At 41.8% G+C, this 20,643-nt stretch overlaps 1 protein-coding gene across 1 annotated transcript; it reads right to left on the reverse strand.

Annotated features, from left to right (window-relative positions):
• Positions 1-802: 802 nt before the first annotated feature.
• Positions 803-18,801, reverse strand: LOC310678851 (nuclear body protein SP140-like protein). The gene is made up of 14 exons (XM_083443324.1): positions 18,592-18,801; positions 17,798-17,939; positions 16,191-16,356; positions 14,226-14,321; positions 13,330-13,428; positions 11,781-11,870; positions 10,444-10,554; positions 8,665-8,804; positions 7,073-7,120; positions 4,154-4,269; positions 3,458-3,551; positions 2,197-2,268; positions 1,935-2,081; positions 803-1,332 (listed from the first exon to the last, which is right to left on the reverse strand). Exons 2-14 carry the CDS (start codon positions 17,936-17,938, stop codon positions 1,249-1,251), a joined length of 1,404 nt encoding a protein of 467 aa, XP_083299450.1. The 5' UTR covers position 17,939; positions 18,592-18,801; the 3' UTR covers positions 803-1,248.
• Positions 18,802-20,643: the final 1,842 nt, after the last annotated feature.

Here is a 20,643-nt window from a genome sequence, read left to right on the forward strand (position 1 = left end):
CAAACCACTTATCATGAGTGCCCCTGAATCTTTTTCATATGAGCTCCCACAGGGGCGTGAAGGCCAAATTTTTATGTAGCACTGAAAGGTTTGGGTCAGTTTGGTTTACAATGAAGCCAAGACCAGACATCACATCCTCTGATATGAAAGCCTTGTCCTTAATCACTGGTGGGTTGGTGAGAAGCCTGACTTAGGGCTCATCCACACTTCCACGTACCATTTACCCTGCTGCTTACCACTGAATCGGAGCATCAGTCCCGTGGGTGGATGTTTGCTCTGATTCAGTGGTAGAGAGTGGGTTTCCCCAGGGAAAGTGGAAGGGCTCAGTCCCGTGCCTAGAAAGCAGAAAACTCTCAGGCCCATGATTTCTAGATGTGGGGCAAGTGAAGAATGAACGAGCTCTTAGTGTTGAGCAACTGGCTTGAAGTGATACCACCTGAAGACCATTTTGCTAGTCTCAACCAACTCCAGGTACTTATTTCAGAAGCTGCCTGGCCAGAGAGGTGAGCAGCTGGCTTGGAGTTAAGATGCTTGACCTGCTACCCCTGGATAAATCATCTAGTGAGTACCTTGAGCCATGATGGCCACAGGAGCTTATGAGTAGCAAATAGGCTTTTGTAACACCTGCTCCTGGTTCCTTGTTCCTGCTGTGGTGGAGATGAGCAGAGAGCAGGATTGACAGATGGAACAGCTCTAGACTAAGCAGCTTCCTCCCATGGACACGAACATCTGGCTTCAATGTGGCTTCTGTGGGGAATTTTGTGATGCTGTTCTCCAACCAAAGAAAATTTACAAAAATGCATATACTAGAGGCAACTGCATTAAAATGGGTATAGTATTGCAAATAACATACAAAAAATACATTATGGCTTGCAAAAATATGCACTTCGGTCAAAACTGCATACAAAGATGTGTTTACTTTGCACTAAAATGCTGTAGAATTCTCATGAGGATTTAAAAAAAATAAAATTCTCAAATTGCTACAGAAATGTGGAGTACTGAAGTTATGAATGGAAAAATAACAAAAAGACAAATCCCTCCACTCCTAATGGGAACATTTAGGCCAAAAGGGAGAACATTTCACTGAGTTCTTGTGTTACATAGATTGCATTTGAGACTGTGTTGATATGAATTTAAATTAGACTTGTTTTATATTTTGATCTAGGCTATGTTTTGTTACTGGACAGATACTTCGTGTTGAGTTTCTCTTACTAATTTGTTTAGTAAATTTGGGCTGCCCTCAAGCAGCTAATTACAAATAAAAAAAGCTTCCCGGAAGGTCTTTTCAAATTCATTTTGCAGTTTTCTTCCATCTTCTGCAACATCCTGGCCCTGTAGGGGAAATATAATAAAACATTAGCTTTGATATGTGTGTGACTTGTTGCTTAATTTATTTAGATTTTACCATTGCTCATCAAAATGTCTACAGCAGGTGGAAACGTTTAAATATTTCTGTTGTACTAGCCATTTCAGGTTATCGTGGCAGTTTATGTACAAGTACAATGAGATTATCACAATGAGATAGTGGGATTTCAATGACAGCTGTCTAGCTTCTGCTTCAAGACCTCCGGAAGAGAACTCCTTCTCCACAAGTAATATACTGAAATCTTCCCACACATAGGTTTGCAGCTATCCAAGCATTCAAAGACAAGAAGGGAGCCAGGTGGGTTTTCTTAGGGACACATGAGAATCACTTAGATGGTTTAGCACTGAGTGACTGTGGTCATTATGAGAGTTATTTGTTTGAGTACATGAAAGGACAGAGACAGAGAGAAATTGAGTCACACTGAATCATATTTTACTTTTTCCTCACTCTTATTCTTTTGGGGTTTTTAATTTCAATGTATAACAGAAACCTAACTTGACCTCCTCACTTGCATGTGTTTATCATTCACAGGCAACAAACTGAAGGGAAGAGAAAGACTGATGCTTACTTGATGAAACTGCAGAAAATTGCTGAACATCAGACGCAGATCACCAATGAAATCCCCCACTGTTTCGTAGTGGTTTAAATGCAGCTTCTCTTTAATCCTCTTGAGCCACATGGGGTTATTTGGATAGTTATCATCACATGTTTGGATCTGTTAAATCAGCACCACCAGAAAGCAATATTAGTGTAAGTACTGGAAATATTTCTACAATCTCAGCAATAGTGCTCCAGGTTTGTGTTATTTTACTCTTGCCCTCATGACTTACTGTGATTGGTTCATCAGCAAAAACAGCACCTTCAGGCTCACACCAGATCTTTAGGAGCAAGAACTCGCATGTCTATAAAACAAAAGAAACCAATGTTCAAGGGCCTCAAATGAAATCAGGAGCCCATGCCAATAGACATAAATTGATTATATTTATTTAGAAACAGGTCCCAGCTATTTGAATGAAACTTTCACCAAATTCACCAAAATTATTATTACTGGTTCCTTTAGAGATTTTACTTGGGAATTAAGAAATTGTAATTGGTAACTATTGTTGGTTACTTAATTGATTAAATTTGCATGTGTATAAAACAAACAAAATAAACTGAAAAAATCAATTTTATTTTATTCATCTGAATGAGTTCTAGTAAGGAAAAAGAAGAATTTAAAGGGAAAAAAATATGAAGCAACACAGTATTAACCAGTTAGCTGCCATGCAACTAGGATTTCCAGCACCCTCTTTTCTAACGTATCTAGCTATCTATTTACAACCTTTCATTGTAGATCTCAGAAACAAAAAATTAAAAATACAGCTGCCGAATGTGAGATGGGAGGAAATAAGGTGTGAGTTGCAATCACTATGAACTCCTAGTGTACATAGTGTACACCTAGCAGTGGCCAGTCATTAGCAATTCCCCCACCTCCATCCTCCCCACAAAGATAACTGGTCCTTCCTGACTTCTAAGATCCTCAAGACAGTAGTCAGCTATATTTCGTCTTTCCCCCAAATAAAAGGACACTGTCCATTCAATAATTTTTTCAACCAGTGGCTAATCCTATACAACACCCTTCCCTGTTAATTATAGCTTAAATATTTAATATGGCATTCTTGCTCTGTAGAATGGCCAGCCAGATGCAATGGCCTGACTCCCAATACAGATGAAACAAACTGCCCATCCAGTAAATAGTAGCAGCCACACAGTGTAGCAGAGCAAGTACTCAAGCTGTTTGATAACCAAGTCCAATGAAGAACTGGATGGAGAAACTGGAAAATGAAGCCTTGTGAAGCTCTTTAAAGCTGCAACAGCACTGCTTTTAAACATGCCAGGGGTTCCTCCCACATTTGGGTCACAAATTTTGGATGTCACAAGGAGAGGTAGAGCTGTCTTGGTGGTAAAAATATTGGGAAGTTTATGACAGAGGTGGCTGGCCTTGCTAAAAGGAGACTTTTTATTTAGAATTTTAAAGCAATTGATGTTACAGCCCTAATTTTACTACTTTGCTTATTAAATTGAAATAGGAAAAGGTTTTACGTTACCCACATTTTTTTGCTTGGCACCTATTTTCCACTTTAAAACCTGGTCTTCTTTGTTCCAAAGGTTACCTTTCCATTTGCAAAGGGTGCATTTCCAAAACCTATAAAAATGCAGTACAAAGCATGATGGTAGTGTTAGATGCAATTTGCAGACAATATTGCCATGGTAGAAATTTATTTATTCATTTCTGAAGGTTTGCCATAACCATGACTTTCTTAAACTAACATTCCTTAGAAAAATACTTAGCACCAGAACTAACACGATGACAAGGCTAATCATAATAGTCATTTTTATTAAACACTATCTTGAACTGGAACAAAAAGAAGTAGTGGTATAACATATCACTTGGCTATAACATATTACTGAAAGCTACTGTGCTATTATAGTTTAGCTTCAACAGGACTAATATGCATTAAACAGGAGAGATGAAATATCATTACAAGATTTTATAAGCAGTGTAGTTTTGCTTTTATAGACTTGTACCTTATTTAATGTGAGAAAAATAGTGAAATTGATTTGCAATACAAAGTGCACTATTGTCTATATTAATGCAAAAGTTCACAGCTGAGCTAGCCTACATCTTGCTAGCCTACAGTTTAGCAAGTTATTGCTGGGCTTTACAGAGTGATGTTGTCAACACCTGACTTTCTTGACTATTTCGCCTTACTCTAGAACTCAGAGTAGGAAAGCAAATACCGGTACCTTTTCACAGCCAATTCTTCTGGAACATGGCAAGAAAGATGAAATGATTTATTGCATAAACTGCAGCATATATCAGACCCGTCTTCCATACACACATCACATACGCCATCTGTTGGCTAAAGTAAAAAAAAGAAGAAGTTTGTTGAAACGGTAGAGTGAGAGGGGTTTTTTTATCTGTGATGTTGTTTGTACACCACCTTGTGAGCACAATGGGCCCTGAATGGTGGTTTTAAAAGACTTTAACAAAGGATTTTCAGTTGGCAGGCATATCATAAAATATCTTCAACAACCACATATACACCTGTGTGCAGTAACAACTTAAAACTAACTTGGTTTGTTTTTGCTGCAACAGATAACTTGTAGAAGTTATCTTTGGTTTATGTAGAGGTCATTGAAGGTATCCAATTAATATGTCAATATCCACTTGGTATCTTCCTGTTTTCTCAAGTCTGGCAAAACAGAAGTGTAGGAAGCTGGCAAACAGGTAATTTCTTGGACCCTGAAAGCATCACATCTTGCTGTGCTAGGTGTGTAGACAAAGGTGTCCTTGTAAAATTACTCACCACGGACGGACTACCAGTAGTAGCACTGTACAGTCATGGCTAACATTTCAGCTTCTAAGTAAAGAACATTTTTGAATGTCTTCATCTTATATTTTCTCCCTTTATGCATTGCACACATGAAGAAGAGCTTGTTTCTTCAGGCTGCTTTGCTTGTTTTCCTGATCAACCTTCCCCTTCCCACATCCATATTTTTATACTACTACTACAGGCTTGTCTGGAAGTTTTTTATGTGCTCTGAAGGAGAGGGGGGGATAGAAAACTGAGCTGGTGAGGGTCTAAACAGGTCCACTGGGAAACAAGGGGAAGCCGTCACCATGTTTAGGAGAAACTGGGATTTGTAGAAGAAGGGGGGGGGGAGATATTTAAGGAACAAAGACACAAACTCCCAAAAGCCCAATGAGGACTCAGCATGCAGAGCAGCTGACCATGTTGAGCATCAGTTGGAAAAGAAAAATTGAAAAGAGGGAGGGATAGTGGAATGCCTTGTCTGAGAGCCTTATAGCAGTGGTAGGCAACGTAACGCCCTCCAATCATTGGGACTATAACTTCCATGACTCAAACTCATTGGCTATGTTGGTTGGGGCTGATGGGAGTTACGAGTCCAACATTTGGAGGCCACAGAAGGGCTGGAGGACCGACCTCTGGCTCGCAAGCCAGGCCTCTCCATTTGGCCTTCCAGTCCATTTTGGGGAAGCCACACTCACTTGCCCTACACCTGATGTCACACAGGTGGGGCTTCAAAGAAACGATTGGGAGATTAAAGTGGGCTTCCAATTTATCCTTTGCTGGAACAAGGCATGCTCCCAGCTGCCCACCAGCTGATTCGTGGTAGAATAACACCTTGTTCTAGGAGGATCAGGACAGGGCAGGCTTTGCTGCCACCCCAGCTGCCACTGCTTGAGGCGGAGAAGAAAGATAAAGGGGAGAAATTCTTCTCTTTGTTTGCCCCCATACACTGCCACCAGCAGCCGTAGTGGGGGTGGGGAAGGATAAAGGGAAGCTTGAAGTTATTCTTCCCCCTTTGCTCTCCCTGCTGCTGCCAGCGTGGCAAGTACATGAAAGAAGCTGCTTATTTCTTAAAACGCAGGCTTGTTTCTCATGCTTCCCACAGCTGCAGGAGAAGCTTAACAACCTCGCAACAGATTTTGACAGGTGGGTGGGATAATAATGACATCCTGTGATTGACAAGTGGGCAGCACCACCTACCTGTCTGATGGCACTTGAAGATGCTGCTGGAACTGTTCAAGAGGCAAGTCACTGCTCAGTTTAAAGCAGGAGTAGTTTCAGTTTAAAGTTAATGAACCTCTGGCTCATGACACGGGAATAGCCCATTGAGGCTCCCAATCCGGCCTGTCAGCAAATTGCCAATGGAAGAAGAGATCTGTCTTTTCTTTCATTGACAGTTCACTGTGTATCTGTACTGGGTGTTGAGAAAGGGATGGGTTGGGTTGAATTAAGGTAAAGGTAAAGGGACCCGTGACCATTAGGTCCAGTCGTGGCCGACTCTGGGGTTGCGGTGCTCATCTCGCTTTATTGGCCGAGGGAGCTGGCATACAGCTTCCGGGTCATGTGGCCAACATGACTAAGCCGCTTCTGGCGAACCAGAGCAGTGCATGAAAATGCCGTTTACCTTCCCGCCAGAGCGGGTACCTATTTATCCACTTGCACTTTGATGTGCTTTCGAACTGCTAGGTTGGCAGGAGCAGGGACTGAGCAACGGGAGCTCACCCCATTGCGAGGATTTGAACCGCCAACCTTCTGATCGGCAAGTCCTAGGCTCTGTGGTTTAACCCACAGCGCCACCCGCATCCTTTTTGAATTAGGGTTGAATTAGGGTATGAAAATTATATTGAACCAGATATAAAGGAGGAAAAGGTTTCATGGGATAGCAGATATTTTCCTTCAGCATTTCCTCACACAAATATATGATTCCGAGTAAGAGACAGAGAACAATATTGTTTAAAGTACAGTATACATTTATATAGATAGTACATTAACCGACATGCATCCTATGAAATCTGAAGAAATCAATTAATAAATTGATTTTGGTGGTGGCTCTGCATCTGTAGAATGACCTTTCCACTAAGGTGAGTCTTACCACCTTATTATATTCATATGGATACCAGGTACAAACTCAGCATTTTTGTCAGGCTATTTATGAATCTTAGTACTGCTTTAATGTTTTTGTTTATTATGTTTTGTACCTCCTTATTCTGAAGTAAATATTAAATTTTTTGGAGATGATCAAGACAGAATTGTCTTAATGCATAAATGGACAAATAAAATGTGTAGATGCCCATTTAGATTGGTGCATTGTCTACAAGCAATCTAGTAAAAATGTTCACAATTTGTTTACCTTATTTTTCACTGGGGAAGGTCGTGCTGGTTCAGGTAGCATGCCATCCTGAAATAAACATCACATTTATTAGGTTTGCTCTGAGGAACAAACAGAATCCCCAAACATAATCTGAATTAGATGGTGGAAATGAGACATATTACTGGCACCTCACTATTTATATTTAAAATCCAGTAGGAAAATATTTCATTCTGCTGGAACACTCTGCTACTAACCTTAAATTTGCCATGTTTGAGCAAATGAACATCAAAGATAGGCTCCCATGCAAAAAGCTAAATTACTTCCATTTTGGTCTGAAGAGATACAGTGGTTTCTTACCCCACCACAGATAATAATAAATTCAGCATTACTAATATATTCTGCATGAAATGGATTGTTACTGAGCTTCATGAATGGGCACAGCTGTTGCCAAGCTTCACGGTGCTCGTTTGGCACACCTGTTGTCTTGTAGATTATGATTTTTATGCTTGTAGTATTTTGTGTTTTGGTATGCTGAAAGTCACCTTGAGAAAGATAACTTTGAAAGGTGGCCTATAAGTAATGAAATAGATAACAATCCTAGCTCTAATTGAATTATCGTGGTCTGTACTTTTTGCATTTAATTTCCCACTGACCTCACTGCCTACAACTGAGAATTCTGTTCCTACTCTACCCTGCAACCGAGGATTGAACTTCACATATCTAATGATGGGGCCTCCAGTCTAGAAAAGCTGATACTATAATCAATCTGTGCCATCAGATTTTTTTGTTATTTTTATAATAAATATAACATGGTCTTTATTGCAGTCATAAAACTTCCACAGATCAATGCTCCGTGGAATACAGATCTTGCCTTTAGCTGGCACAATCCTTATGTCTGCTCAGTTCTACATTGTGTTAGGGCAGGAGTTGCCAACCTTTCTGAATCAGTGGGTACATTTCAAATTTTGAGACAATGCTGGGGGCACAAAATAGTTGCCATTGTGGGTGGGGTGGAATGGGATAAAACAAAATAAGAAAGATGGCTATCCCCAGCAACCTGATGGAATACCATAGGAAGTCAGCTATGTCCCACTGGTTCTGATTGTGAAGATCACAGAATTTTTATTTTACACACATATGGATGCTGTTGCTGTCTAATAGCAACAGAGAGCATCCCTCAGCAACAGGAAATATATACAAGGTAGTCACACCACACTCAAAATATTTCACTGAAATTGCTTTGAAGGTATCTGCACATTTTGTCCCATAACTAATTTTCTAGAAAAGCTGGAGCCTTACTGTTCAAAAAATGAAAAGTCAACACTTAGCAGTGTCTGTTCAAGGAAACCAGTGGTAGCCTTTGCAGGTAACCTATCACCTGTCTGTGGGCAGGTGTCCTATCAAGACCTATCACCTGTCTTGTGTTAGAGCATTCTAGAATCTAGACAATGGCTTTTTCATAAAACAATTTGTGCTGCTATTCACTTGCAATACAGGATATTGTCTTTGTAACAGGAACAATATGTGTGGATAAATATATGGAAAGCTGTGGTGGCATCATTTGAAATTCCTTTCATTACAAGTAAAGAACGAGGCATTAAAATTATAGCCAATAGAAGTGAACTGCATACCTTTATTAATGTTTCTAAAGGAGTCCCCTGATAGCGGATACTTCTTCTCCAGTTTGTACCTCCAATTTCTCCTTCAATCAGAAATTCTTGTGGTGTGAACCATGTTCCCTTACAATTCTTGATACATTTCTGTGTAGCTCCTGTAACAGAGAAGTCACACCAGTGCTGCAAGCTTGTCCCATTCAGCAAAGTTCAATAGAGGGAGAAAGAGATTGCCACCAGCAGCTCCTTTTCCAATATTTACATTGGAAAAAATCAATACTAGAAATGTATTTCAGCACGGGACCTGCTCAGGGCCAACACCAGACTACAGGGAAGCGGGGTCTCTACTCCTGTCCCAGTCCTTCTCTTTGTGGCAACAGCAACACTATCCCCTTCCAGTCCCAGTGTGGTGTAGTGGCTAAGAGCGGTGGACTCATAATCTGGTGAACCAGGTTTGCTTCCCCGCTCCTCCACATGCAGCTGCTGGGTGACCTTGAGCTAGTCACACTTCTCTGAAGTCTCTTAGCCTCACTCACCTCACAGAGTGTTTGTTGTTGGGGAGGAAGGGAAAGGAGAATGTTGGCCACTTTGAAACTCCTTTGGGTAGTGATAAAGCGGGATATCAAATACAAACTCTTCTTCTTCTTCTTCTTTCCCTCTTGCTACCCCCATCCCTCCTTCTTCTTTCCCTGTCCCCTGAAGTAGCATAAGTGGTGGTGGATTATCTATCATCTCCTCCACATCTGAGATATGAGAAAGGGCCAATGGTGGCTACAAATACTTTAAAAGATTTTCTAGCTGCAGTGGCAAACTACTGTAACAGTGCAGCCATTTTCTCGGACACCTCGCACAGAGCACTCCTCTGAGCAGTGAGGTGAGTGTCTAGCAAGTCACTGTAGATGGGGACAACCTTGGCTGTAAGCAGTGCGCACATACCACTACCTGAGCATGGAGGTGAGTATTTGGGCAAAAGGCTGGTCTGGTCAGAGGCCCTGGAGTCTTTGGCCAGTGCCCAACATGGCTGACCACAAGCACTGGGCCTGATAATACCACCAGTAAAAAATATCATTAATTACATGAAGTGTAAAATGTGTTTCTCTTCCAATGTTCATTTGGTATAATTATAATTTAAGTGGGGGGCAAATTTTCTCCGCCCAATAAGAATGATCCTGAAAACTGTAGCACCAAATGGTTATATACATTGAGTTGTCTTTTTTCTTTTTTAAAATATGGAGGAATTGCCAATTATTTTCAATTCACAATTTATGGGTTGATGTAACTGCAGTGCATTAATGCAGTCTAACTTTGGCCCCCCAGATGTTATTGAAGTACAACTTCCATCAGCCCCAGCAAGCATGATCAGGGCTAACAGCACCCAGAGGGCCAATGTTTTCCCACACATAGTCTAATACACAAATGATATGCTGCACCAATTAAAGTGGAAGAATACAATACAATACTGTTTTGTGATAATTTTTTTAAGTTGAAAAAATCATTTAAGCATGCATTTCTGAACTGTAATTTGAAGGATTTAAAAGTACTGAAAATCCCATTGTGATATAGATAGAATTACTCCAAGTTACCCAGGATTCAGTGGGAAATAAAAAACCAATTTCCTACAAGACTATTTAAGTGTTCCCAAACATACAATTACACCCACATACTGCCACATGGATGCATCTTTCTCCCAACACACTCATGGGCACAAACACAAAGATTTTAACTTCTTATTGCTATAAAATTCTCTTAAAATATGTAATTACACATACAATTAAACTGTTTCGAAACAATGTTTACCTGCTGCCAATTTTTCCTTATATAAAACACCACTAGTTTTTCCACAAGTAACAATCGCTGTTGAGCCCTGGACAACCGGCTTGTCTTTTTTAATATTTTGTATCCCTTTTCCTAGAGGAAATCAAGAAATTGATGTCAAATGCTGCAATTTCCGTATTTTGGGTTTCCAGAAAATGACAGCAGTCTTACCAAATTACAGATCCTGCTGATAAGATGTGGCATGAAGTAGCATTTCATATCACCTGAAAATATATTGGGGCACCATTCTAAACCAAAGATACTGTCAGGTATGTTGGCAGGCAAGGGAGTTTCCCCTCCCTCCAGTAGCTTCTGATAAAAAGTAATGAGCCTCTGGCAGGTTTATAGTCCGTTTTATTTATAACGACATATTGAGAGCAGCATCAAACCACCCTCCCCATGCATGGCGGTTGCTCACTCTGAATCCCCTCCTCTTCCGCAGCAAGAAGTGTGCTAACGGCCCCTGCGCTTCCGTTGTTCCTTGACCCTTTCAGTCCTCCGAGTTCGGGGGGGGGGGGGACAGACTTCCCTGCCACTCGATTGAAGAATCTCCTAAATGCTCCCTCCCTCCTGGTTGCCTAGCTACTATCTCAAAGCTGTCCAGCTCTTCCCCTGACTGTGCAGCCTCTGAATCTGCTGGTCTCTCTGCTTCTGGGAACATGTAAGGCGGGGGGGGGGGCGAATCCTCCCCCTCCTCCTCTGTTAGAGGCTGCTCTGTCTGTGACTGCATTCCCCCATCTTTGGAGTCAGACCAGTCTCTGGCATCATATTCAGACCAGCCCCCGACAGATACAATGGCTGGAGAGCTACAGTAGATGGTAGAAGCCCCACATTGCCAGCATAACTCGAATTATGACTCCGCCATGGAGATATACTGGCACATCTGCACAGATGTCCTGGTGCAACTCTATGTGTGCCAGCTCTTAAGAGAACTGGGAACTGAGAAGTCAGGTTGCAGCATATAACCACAATGTGTAGCAAGTTCCTTGAACTCACATAGGGTCAAGGGGTCAGGTTTCAAGACATAGCAAGAATGGAGCTCCATAGTCATCATAACAGGATTCTGTAACTATTGGTAATGGCTAACATTGCATGCATGCAGTTAAAACAACAACAAAAACAGGGAACTGGGTAATGGAGGCAGGCATTTAAAAAGAAGTGGGCAAAATGGCAGCTAGGAACCAGGGTGCAGGTAAATGTCATATGGACATCGCCCACGCCCAGTTTGTAGGGTGTATGCCAAAGCTGCTTTTGGAGAACTGTGGAAGGGGTTAGTTTGGAGAACCTATGAGGAATCTATACCATTGCACCTTCTTTACCTTTCGGAGTACCACCCATTTTCAAACAGGTGTTACTTGGTCCTGGAGACATTTTTGGCATGCTTTCTGTCGCACCAGCAACTTTCAGTCCTGAAGAAGAAGAAGACGCCATTTAGTAGGGAATTGTTATCCCTTTTTCACTCATTTTAAAAAGAGGAACCAAGGACTCAGCTATACAGCTGCAAATAAAACGTTTTAAGTGTGTTGTAAAGCGCATTGTACAAATGTGACATTAGATGGCGATGGTGAGCTCTCGCAAATTCAACATATTTTTCAAAAAAAATAAAAAATAAGCATTTTCACAACATTTTTAATATGTGGCTAGATTCCACCCAAATGCCATGGAATGCCTTCATAGTGCCAGGCCAGCAGTGCAGTTGTGTATTAAGCATTTAAAAATGGCGTTTTTAAATTACAAGAACAATGGAAGGAAACACAATACAGGGAACAACAGGAAAAGAGATATCTGGAAAAACCTATACATTGCTTCATAAATTTCATACATACTACATATAAGCATCCCATACTAAAAGCATCAGTCAGTGTCAAGTTTCACCAAGTAGCACAAAGTCACTGGGTTTTCAATACCTTTCAATACTCTTAACTGGTATGTTCACTTCTCAGATATGACTATATTCCAAATGTCATTATACCAAAGAGAAATATTTAGGTCTTTTAAGGCTTCCCACAACTGTGTGATAGACAGCGTAGCTGCAACTAGCAGAAAGATTAGCAAAATGTTTGGTTTTATGTTCATCTTAATGTCCTAAAAATAGTTACAGCTGGGGTGTGATTTGTATTGGGTCCTGAATAATACTACTGATTTCCTAATATATGTCAGACTAAAAGTTTTTGACAATCAGGCATTCCCATCAAAGATTGAAATATGTTACCGAGTGGCCACAGTCAGCCAAAACACTACAGCTAGACAAAGGGTAATACATGATAGCTAGCAAACTGGAGCCTTGTACCACCTATGGGAGGCTCTGGTGTGGTATTCTGCACTATGCAGGCAGAAATAGACCCTGCTGGTTTTAATGGTTCACATGCTTTTCTGTTTTATATCATTTATTTCACATCCTATGTCTGCCTCCCAGATAGTTTTCAGGCTTCTTAATGGGCTGGATGAAATTTCTGACAATTTTCCACAAATCTCTTATATCAATACTTTACCAAGGATCCTTGGTTTAATAGAACAGTTTCAAATCTGGTAAGGGATCTGGTGCCTAGATACCCTAATTTAGCAGGATCTAACTCAACTGATGTAAGTGAAGCCATCCCGTGCATACCCAAATCTCCTGTGTCCAGTCTTAGTTGACGCTGGGAAACTGGATTACCATTTTTATTTTAAAAATGGCATTATCTAAAGTATCCTTTTTCCTCCGAAGACAATAATACCTTCCACAAATTTAACATATTCTCATCTAATTTTATCCAATGCTTATATACCGTCATTGCCATGAAACATGAATATCAAAACTGAAAAACCTCTTCATATAAAATTATGTTCAGAAGTGCCCACCCTGCTCCATCTATTTTTATGCAATACCTTGATAGCTAGTTGAGGCTTCTCCCTCTGAAAAATATTTTTTTATACAAGGTTCTGCCATTTCTTGATCAAACCTGGGTGGAAGGAGAAAGGTAAAACCTGAAACAAAAAAGGGAAATTTTGAACAACCTTCTCACTTAGTTCTTATGGGTCAGCAAATTCTGCCTAAAATGAGAAGACTAGTCACAATACCTCATGAGAAAATGGCTGTAATGTACTTGGCTTGGGGAAAGGTGGAATATGGAACTCCTTCCCATAAGGAAAATGGTGTTTTCCATTTCTAAAGATGGATTAGGTATAAGTTGAAAATGATGTCAGCAATTGGCAGCTGATTATGCCAACTCTGTTTCCATTTGCCAGCATTTTGAGACTAGTGGGCCTCAGTAAGGGCCCCTCCAGACAGATGTTTTATTGTGGGTGTATTCTGCAACACGTTCTTGACACAATAATAGTCCATTAGTGGTGGATTTATTCTGCTTTAGCTTGCTGTGTGATGTTTCCTTAATGCTACCACGTTATTGCTGTCCCAAGGTGCCATAGCGCAACAAAGGCATCACAAAAATATAGCAGAACATTTGTGACATAAAAAGTTATAGAACTTCAGAAGGAAGTTACAGGCTATGCACTGACTTAAAATAAAACAGTGCAACTGTTCAAGCTTCAGCAAGCGCAAACAATATTGACAGCAGGAACACACATGACTGTCCCAATAGCCCTATTAGCACAAATCATCAGGAATCATCAATAAAAAGGCTACCTGGAGGGTCTCTAATTTTCATCCATCTCAGGTAGGTCCTGTAGGTGGAAGGTTTGGGGAGTTCTGCCTTATATTATTCTATTTTTCTCTTCCCACAGTCTATGCCTCAGAAACATTTAGAGACCCATGTAAAAGTCACCTTTCGGTGCAGAGAATTCAGAATTGTTCTTCTTTGTCTGGAGTATGTTCTTGCTCCCAGGTCCTGTGGCAAAGCTATTTGTAGCACGCTGGAGAACTGAAAAGAAAGCATGTGAAGAAAACAAGGGCATTAGCACCTTACTATTAAATTAAATGGATAAAATGTGTTGTGAACATCTAACCCAGGGGTCAGCAACATGGCATGGCACCTGGGAAGGCTTCCAGTGGCACCCCGGGGAAATGTCCTCAGACTTTGAGCTTTCATTGCACTTGTTGTTTTAAGTAAGTTTCTAGTCCTCCTAAAGAAAAAGTTATGCAACAAAATGTGCAGGTGCTTTCTAAGCAAACAAGACTGGTGGGGCTACCTTGTATATTTTTCATGATACTATGGACATCAACAGCATCAGTATATGTAAAATCAATAATCATAATCAGTACCAGCAGGACACAGCTGACTTCCCATTGTAAGCAGGTCCAGCCTGCGAACGAGGTAAGGTGAGGCAAATGCATCAGGTGGTACATCCAGCCTCCACTCCTGCCCTCTGCCTCCTCCTCTTTACCTGCCCATTGTGACACCCTCATCCACCACCTCCATTCCTGCTCTCCACTGCCCACTCCTCTCTTCTATGGCCTTCTGCTCCCCTGCTGCCTTCTGCTTGGGGTGGGTGTGTGGCAAACAGGGGAGGAGCAGATGACAAGAGTGCTGACAAAGAGTAGGTGCTAGTTACATTTCCTGTTTTGTCCAAAGCTGCAAAATGCTCCGAGCCAGTCCTGATTTTAAGCACGAGATTATTGGGGGTGGTTGTCTCTCTAACTGTGTGTTATGCCACTTTCCCCTTGGCAGCCATTTTGTGCTATGCCACCCCACCCCCATGGCAGCCATTTTGTGACCATGGCACTCTCATAATTGAAAATGTATCCAGTAGTTGACAAAGATTCGAGATCGCTGATCTAATCATTTATGGTTTATAAGAAACTGCAGCTGGTGCAAAACGCTTAGTACAGCATCCTTCCATGCATACACATCACAGAGGCTGGATGGCCCTCTGTCTTGGATGCTTTAGTTGAGATTCCTGAATTGCAGGGCGTTGGATGAAGTGATCCTTGGGATCCCTTCCACCTCTACGATTCTATATCAACAGTGCTGGAGGAATGGCACTGATTGCCTATTTGCTGCTGAACTGTGTTTGAGGTGATGATGTTGACATGTAAGGCTCTGAACAGTTTAGGACCGCTGGCGGAAGAAGAGGAGTGCGGGGGGAGCGCTCCGCCCCCGGCAGCGCGATCCTGGTGGGGTGCCATTGTGGCCCCACCCCCACAGACGGCATGCCACACCCCCAGGACGCACGCCAGCCCCGCCCCCGCCTGCTCTCCGCCCCCCGGTGCTGGAGCATGAAGCTCCGCCACTGTTTAGGACAAAGCCTCCTTTCACATATTCCAGCCCATTCACTGTCAAAATTGGATGCCCCTCTACTAAGGAGGATATTCTAAACATGCCACATCAAGCAGACATACGTCTTATGATGACTAGGATACAGCACCGTCTTCTGACACAGTTGAATTAACCTTCCCTTAGAGACAAAATGAGCACTTATGGGGAAAGCTGGTAAAAACCTACAATTTAAATAGGCATTCCTGGGCACTGATCCTTAGTAATGGTATTACTTAACTTAATTCTGGTTGATGTTTTCTTGTTGTTTTAGTGTACTGGTTTTATTTTGTAAACCACCATATTATTTTTCACAATAAAAAACAGACAACAAGTACTTTCAAATAATAATAAATTCGCCAGCAGATGGCAGGCAGAGGGCTGAGACAATGGGAATGCATGGTTGGGAATATTCCGTGGCTCAAACACTCCCTACTACACCATTTCTCAATAAAATCTGATGATTTTCCTTTCCTTTTGACTATTTATCTTTTATGTTTGCCAGGTAGATTTAGCACAGCCAACAAGATAACTTACCATTTTCTAGGCTTTCGTATATTGGCTTTAAATTTTGATATGCTTCCAGGTTCTCTTGGCAGAAAATCTCCTTTACTGCTGACACATTGTTTGTCATGCTTTCAAGTACATTGTATACCACTCTTTGAAGAGCATTTGCATTTGACGATACCTGCTCAGAACAATTCTAGAAAACAACAACACAAGCATTTTTTAAACTCATATATAGTAAGTATCCCATTTCCCGTCATATCCAAGATAGTAAACCTTGCATAAGCAAAGAAATCAAATCTAATTCAAATTCCAAGGCCCAGCACAGCTAAAACCCCTCTCTGATATTTTGTATTACAGTAATGGCAAAGAAAGCTTCAAGGCATGTGACCTCTTGTTTTTCAGAAACAAGCCACAGCCTGCTGCTGTTAAGGAGTGCGTCTTCTTCACTTTTCCGCTGGGTCACATCCCACACTAACTTTCAAGGTTCCTCCTCCTGTGCAATGGTTGCTGTTGTATCCCAACCTCTCCTAAAGGCTCTCAGGATGGAGAGGGGAAGTTATGCTGGGAGAGGACCACTGGTCTAGGTTCACTCTGTGGACACTATGACTGAATGGAGTTTCAGCCCAGATCTTGGCATCCAAGTCTAACACACTATTCACTACACTTGGTTGTCTCTCATGCTACCCTGAAAACCTTTCCGGTTATGAGTCACGTATAACACTTCCCTATGCCACAGCTGCAACCATTTGCCCTGTGCCATATGGGTAAGGTAAAGGTAAAGGGACCCCTGACCATTAGGTCCAGCCCTGACTGACTCTGGGGTTGCGGTGCTCATCTCGTTTTATTGGCCGAGGGAGCCGGCATACAGCTTCCAGGTCATGTGGCCAGCATGACTAAGCCGCTTCTGGAGGACCAGAGCAACACACGGAAATGCCGTTTACCTTCCCGCCAGAGCGGTACCTATTTATCTACTTGCACTTTGACGTGCTTTCGAACTGCTAGGTTGGCAGGAGCAGGGACCGAGCAACGGGAGCTCACCCCGTCGTGGGGATTCGAACCGCCGACCTTCTGATTGGCAAGTCCTAGGCTCTGTGGTTTAACCGACAGCGCCACCCATGTCCCTGCCATATGGGTACTTCAGCATTAAAAGCAGCACATGGGAGAAGGCTGCTGCAACTTTCCACCTCTTGTTTCCTACCTTCCCTTCAGCTATTTTCCTCCCCTATTGGCTGGCTTCAAGTATTAGGAAAAGGAAAAAGTAACCGATTTCAAGGAGCTAAAAAACAGGCAGTGAGAGTTGAACACCCCCTTTCTTATACATTGCTGATGGTTAAATTAAGATGTCTCCCACCCCTTGCTTTATATACTAGCTGGGCAGACATGTGAACAATGGTCCTATAATGTCAGGTTTTGCTCCAGGAAAAGCTCAGACAGATGTGGGGAATCTTTAGCCCTTCAGATGTTGCTGAACTAGAATTCCCATCACCCCTGGCCATTGACCATGCTTGCTAGGGCTGATGGGAGTTGCAGTTCATCAACTTCTGGGAAGCCAAAGATTCCCCATTCCTGGCTTAGATGAACTCCGAAAACCTAGGCACATCTTAAAAAACAAATTCAATGTCTATAATAGTCACCTTAAACTGCTCCTCAGATATTATTTTCTTGTCTCGCAGGATAAAGAAAAAGGGAAATGAGTCCTTGATAGCAGCAGAAATCTGCATTTTATTGGCTCTGAACCATTCCAAAATTTCACCCGAAGTACCTAGAGCAGACATGCTATAAACAAAGCAAGATGTATCAGAAACCTTCAAAAACTCGATGAAAGCAAGATGGCTATTTGAAGAAAAAGTTCTTGCATTACCATCACAACCAAAATCTAGAATTACATGGAATTAAAATAGGCAGATCCCACTTCTGAAAAGGGAAAGCTATATTTAAAGTGTCCATGACCATCCAGCCTCTGCTCAAAAACCTCCATGGAAGGAGAAGGCCCTTGGAATAGAGCTGAAGAGAATATTTTCTTCTCCAACCCCTGATGAGGAGGGAAAACATACTATGGGAAGCAACAGAATAGCAGTATTACAGTGAGAAACCAGTGCTAATCTAGCTCCAACGGTCTACTCAATCCTACACGCCTCTACTCAGAAGTAAGCCCAACTGAGTTCTATGGGGCTTACTCCCAGGTAAGCGTGTATAGGATTGCAGCCTTAGCACCCCAAGACCCCCTGAGGAAACGCATCAGTCCGATCCAGCTGCAGGCGACCTGTTTCTTGGGCGTCCCTCCCTCATCCCCCTTCGCTTGCCGAAACTCAGGCAGCGCTTCGAGTCTCCTCGATCTCTTGAATGAGCGCAGGATTTCTTTGCTACGACGCCAAGCCCGTCGGAGGCTCCTTCTTCCTTGCGGAGATCAACCGCTCGCGACACTTACCTTTCTGCTTTTCCTTCGCAAAGTGGAGGCTGCACGAACAGGCACCAGGTTAAATAGAAGGATCGACCTTGAAATTTCGCTAGGTAAAAAAAAAAGTGAGAGCGAGAGGGAAATGAAACTGAAAATATTTCTTCTTCAGAACGTCGGACCTCCCACTGGGTCCATGACTGGCTGTTGGGAGACGGATTTGGGTGTAACCTCTAAATTGGCCAATTTCTGGGAAGAAAAGCAGAATCGAAAGTTTTAAAAAACTAGGAAATCAAAACTTCCCTCTCCCTGTGAATCATGTTAGAAACTGTGCATAATATATTGCTTTTTAAAATAATTACCCTTGTCACAATCTCTTCTTTTGGAGACCCCACCCTTTGTCTCACACACAGATTGTGACTACTGCCCGAGTCCTGATATGACCTAAGAGTTCCCCTCTAGTTCCTTTCAGTGCCTGTATGAACAGATTTTGAGATTATGTTTTTGTGGGTCTTGAGCCTGGTATGCTACCCTTTGCTCATTGGAGGAAGGGTGCAATTGAAATGAAACGCATGATCATTCTTTCTGAACACTGTTCACCCCCACCCCAGTTTATTTATGACTCTTCATAATCTAAGTTAAAATGAAGCCATCCATGCTCCTAAATTCACATTGGAATCTCACTTTGGCTACAGCTGGGTACTCAAAGTAAATATAGAAGGATACCCATATAAGTTACTAATAGTCACACAGAACACCTAAAGCTGAGTAGAAGTAGGAAGTAGGAAAATAGCAGCACAATTCTGCAGCCTAATCTGACATTAGAGGTTTATTAAGCCTCAGACATTTTAATTTCTTTTAACGGGAGCTTTCCGTTTATATGTTCTACAGTTCTTTACTTTGTGCTTGAAATTCTTCTTTAAATAGCCATGTCATTTATTCTTTAAATAGCCATGTCATTTATTGCTTTCATTGACTTTTTTGTGTTGTGATACTTCTTGCTTTGTTTATAGCATGCCTGCTCCAGGTATTTCAGATGAAATTTTTCAGTGGTTCAGAGGCTATAAAGTACAGATTTATTTGACAATCAAAGAACATTAGTAGTAGTTTGTCTTGTGTATCCACAAGACCTGTGAGTGCATGACTATACACAGGGACAAAAATGTGTTGTCTTAAAAACTTTTGTCAGTGTTGTCTTGGAGTGGTGAAGTTGATATTTGAAGACAAGTACCAGTACAATGAATTAAGTACTTAACCCGAGGTACCACTGTAAATGCAAGCAGAATAAACAGGCTACATTGGCTCACTCTCTGGGATGTGAGAAAGTATTATGATACAATTTACCCTAAATTCTGCATCACTGAAAGGTGCTTCCATTCTTCAGCTAATCTCAGTTTTGCCTGGATGTCATTCACACTTTGCCCCAAGGAGGTATTTCCCCTTTAATTTAGACAATGGATTGAGGCCAGGGGACTCGTTGTGGCCCTCTATGCCTTTCAGTCTGGCCCTCTGGACTTTCCCCAGCCACACCCCTTCTCCCTAGGTGACACGGCCACCACACCCTTTTAGTGTTGTACAATGGAAGTCCAAAATCTGGACTCTTGTGTAGGAAAAAAAACTTTTAAAAACATTACTGCTCAAATAAAATCAGTCTTAAGCACTTAAATATTAAAAAGTTACAGAAAGAACAAGCACTGGTTCAGTTCTTTAAAACATTCTCCCTCTAATCCTCATCCCAGACAGAATTTAAACATAGTTTTTATTGCTAAATTCAAAATGCACCTCTCTCTGTTCTCTGCATGCTGGCATCTCACAGCACCTTTGTCTCTCTGTGTGTTGTAAGCAGCTCTAGTTACACATTTACATAGATTTCAGATTTCAGATTTCAGACCTGCTGTTAAATCAGGAGGCTTATAGCTCCAGATGCAGTCACCACCACACCCAGTGGAAAAACACCAGTTCTGTCCCCATACAAAAAAACAACAACCCACAACAGACTTTAAACATATAACCAGGGCTTTTTTCAGACAGAACTCGCTGGAATTCTCAGGTGGGGACCATTGCCATTATAAGAGAAGAAGAAAG

This window comes from Podarcis tiliguerta, assembly GCF_965153285.1.
Source record: "Podarcis tiliguerta genome assembly, chromosome: 5".
In the NCBI taxonomy this organism is placed as follows: domain Eukaryota; kingdom Metazoa; phylum Chordata; class Lepidosauria; order Squamata; family Lacertidae; genus Podarcis; species Podarcis tiliguerta.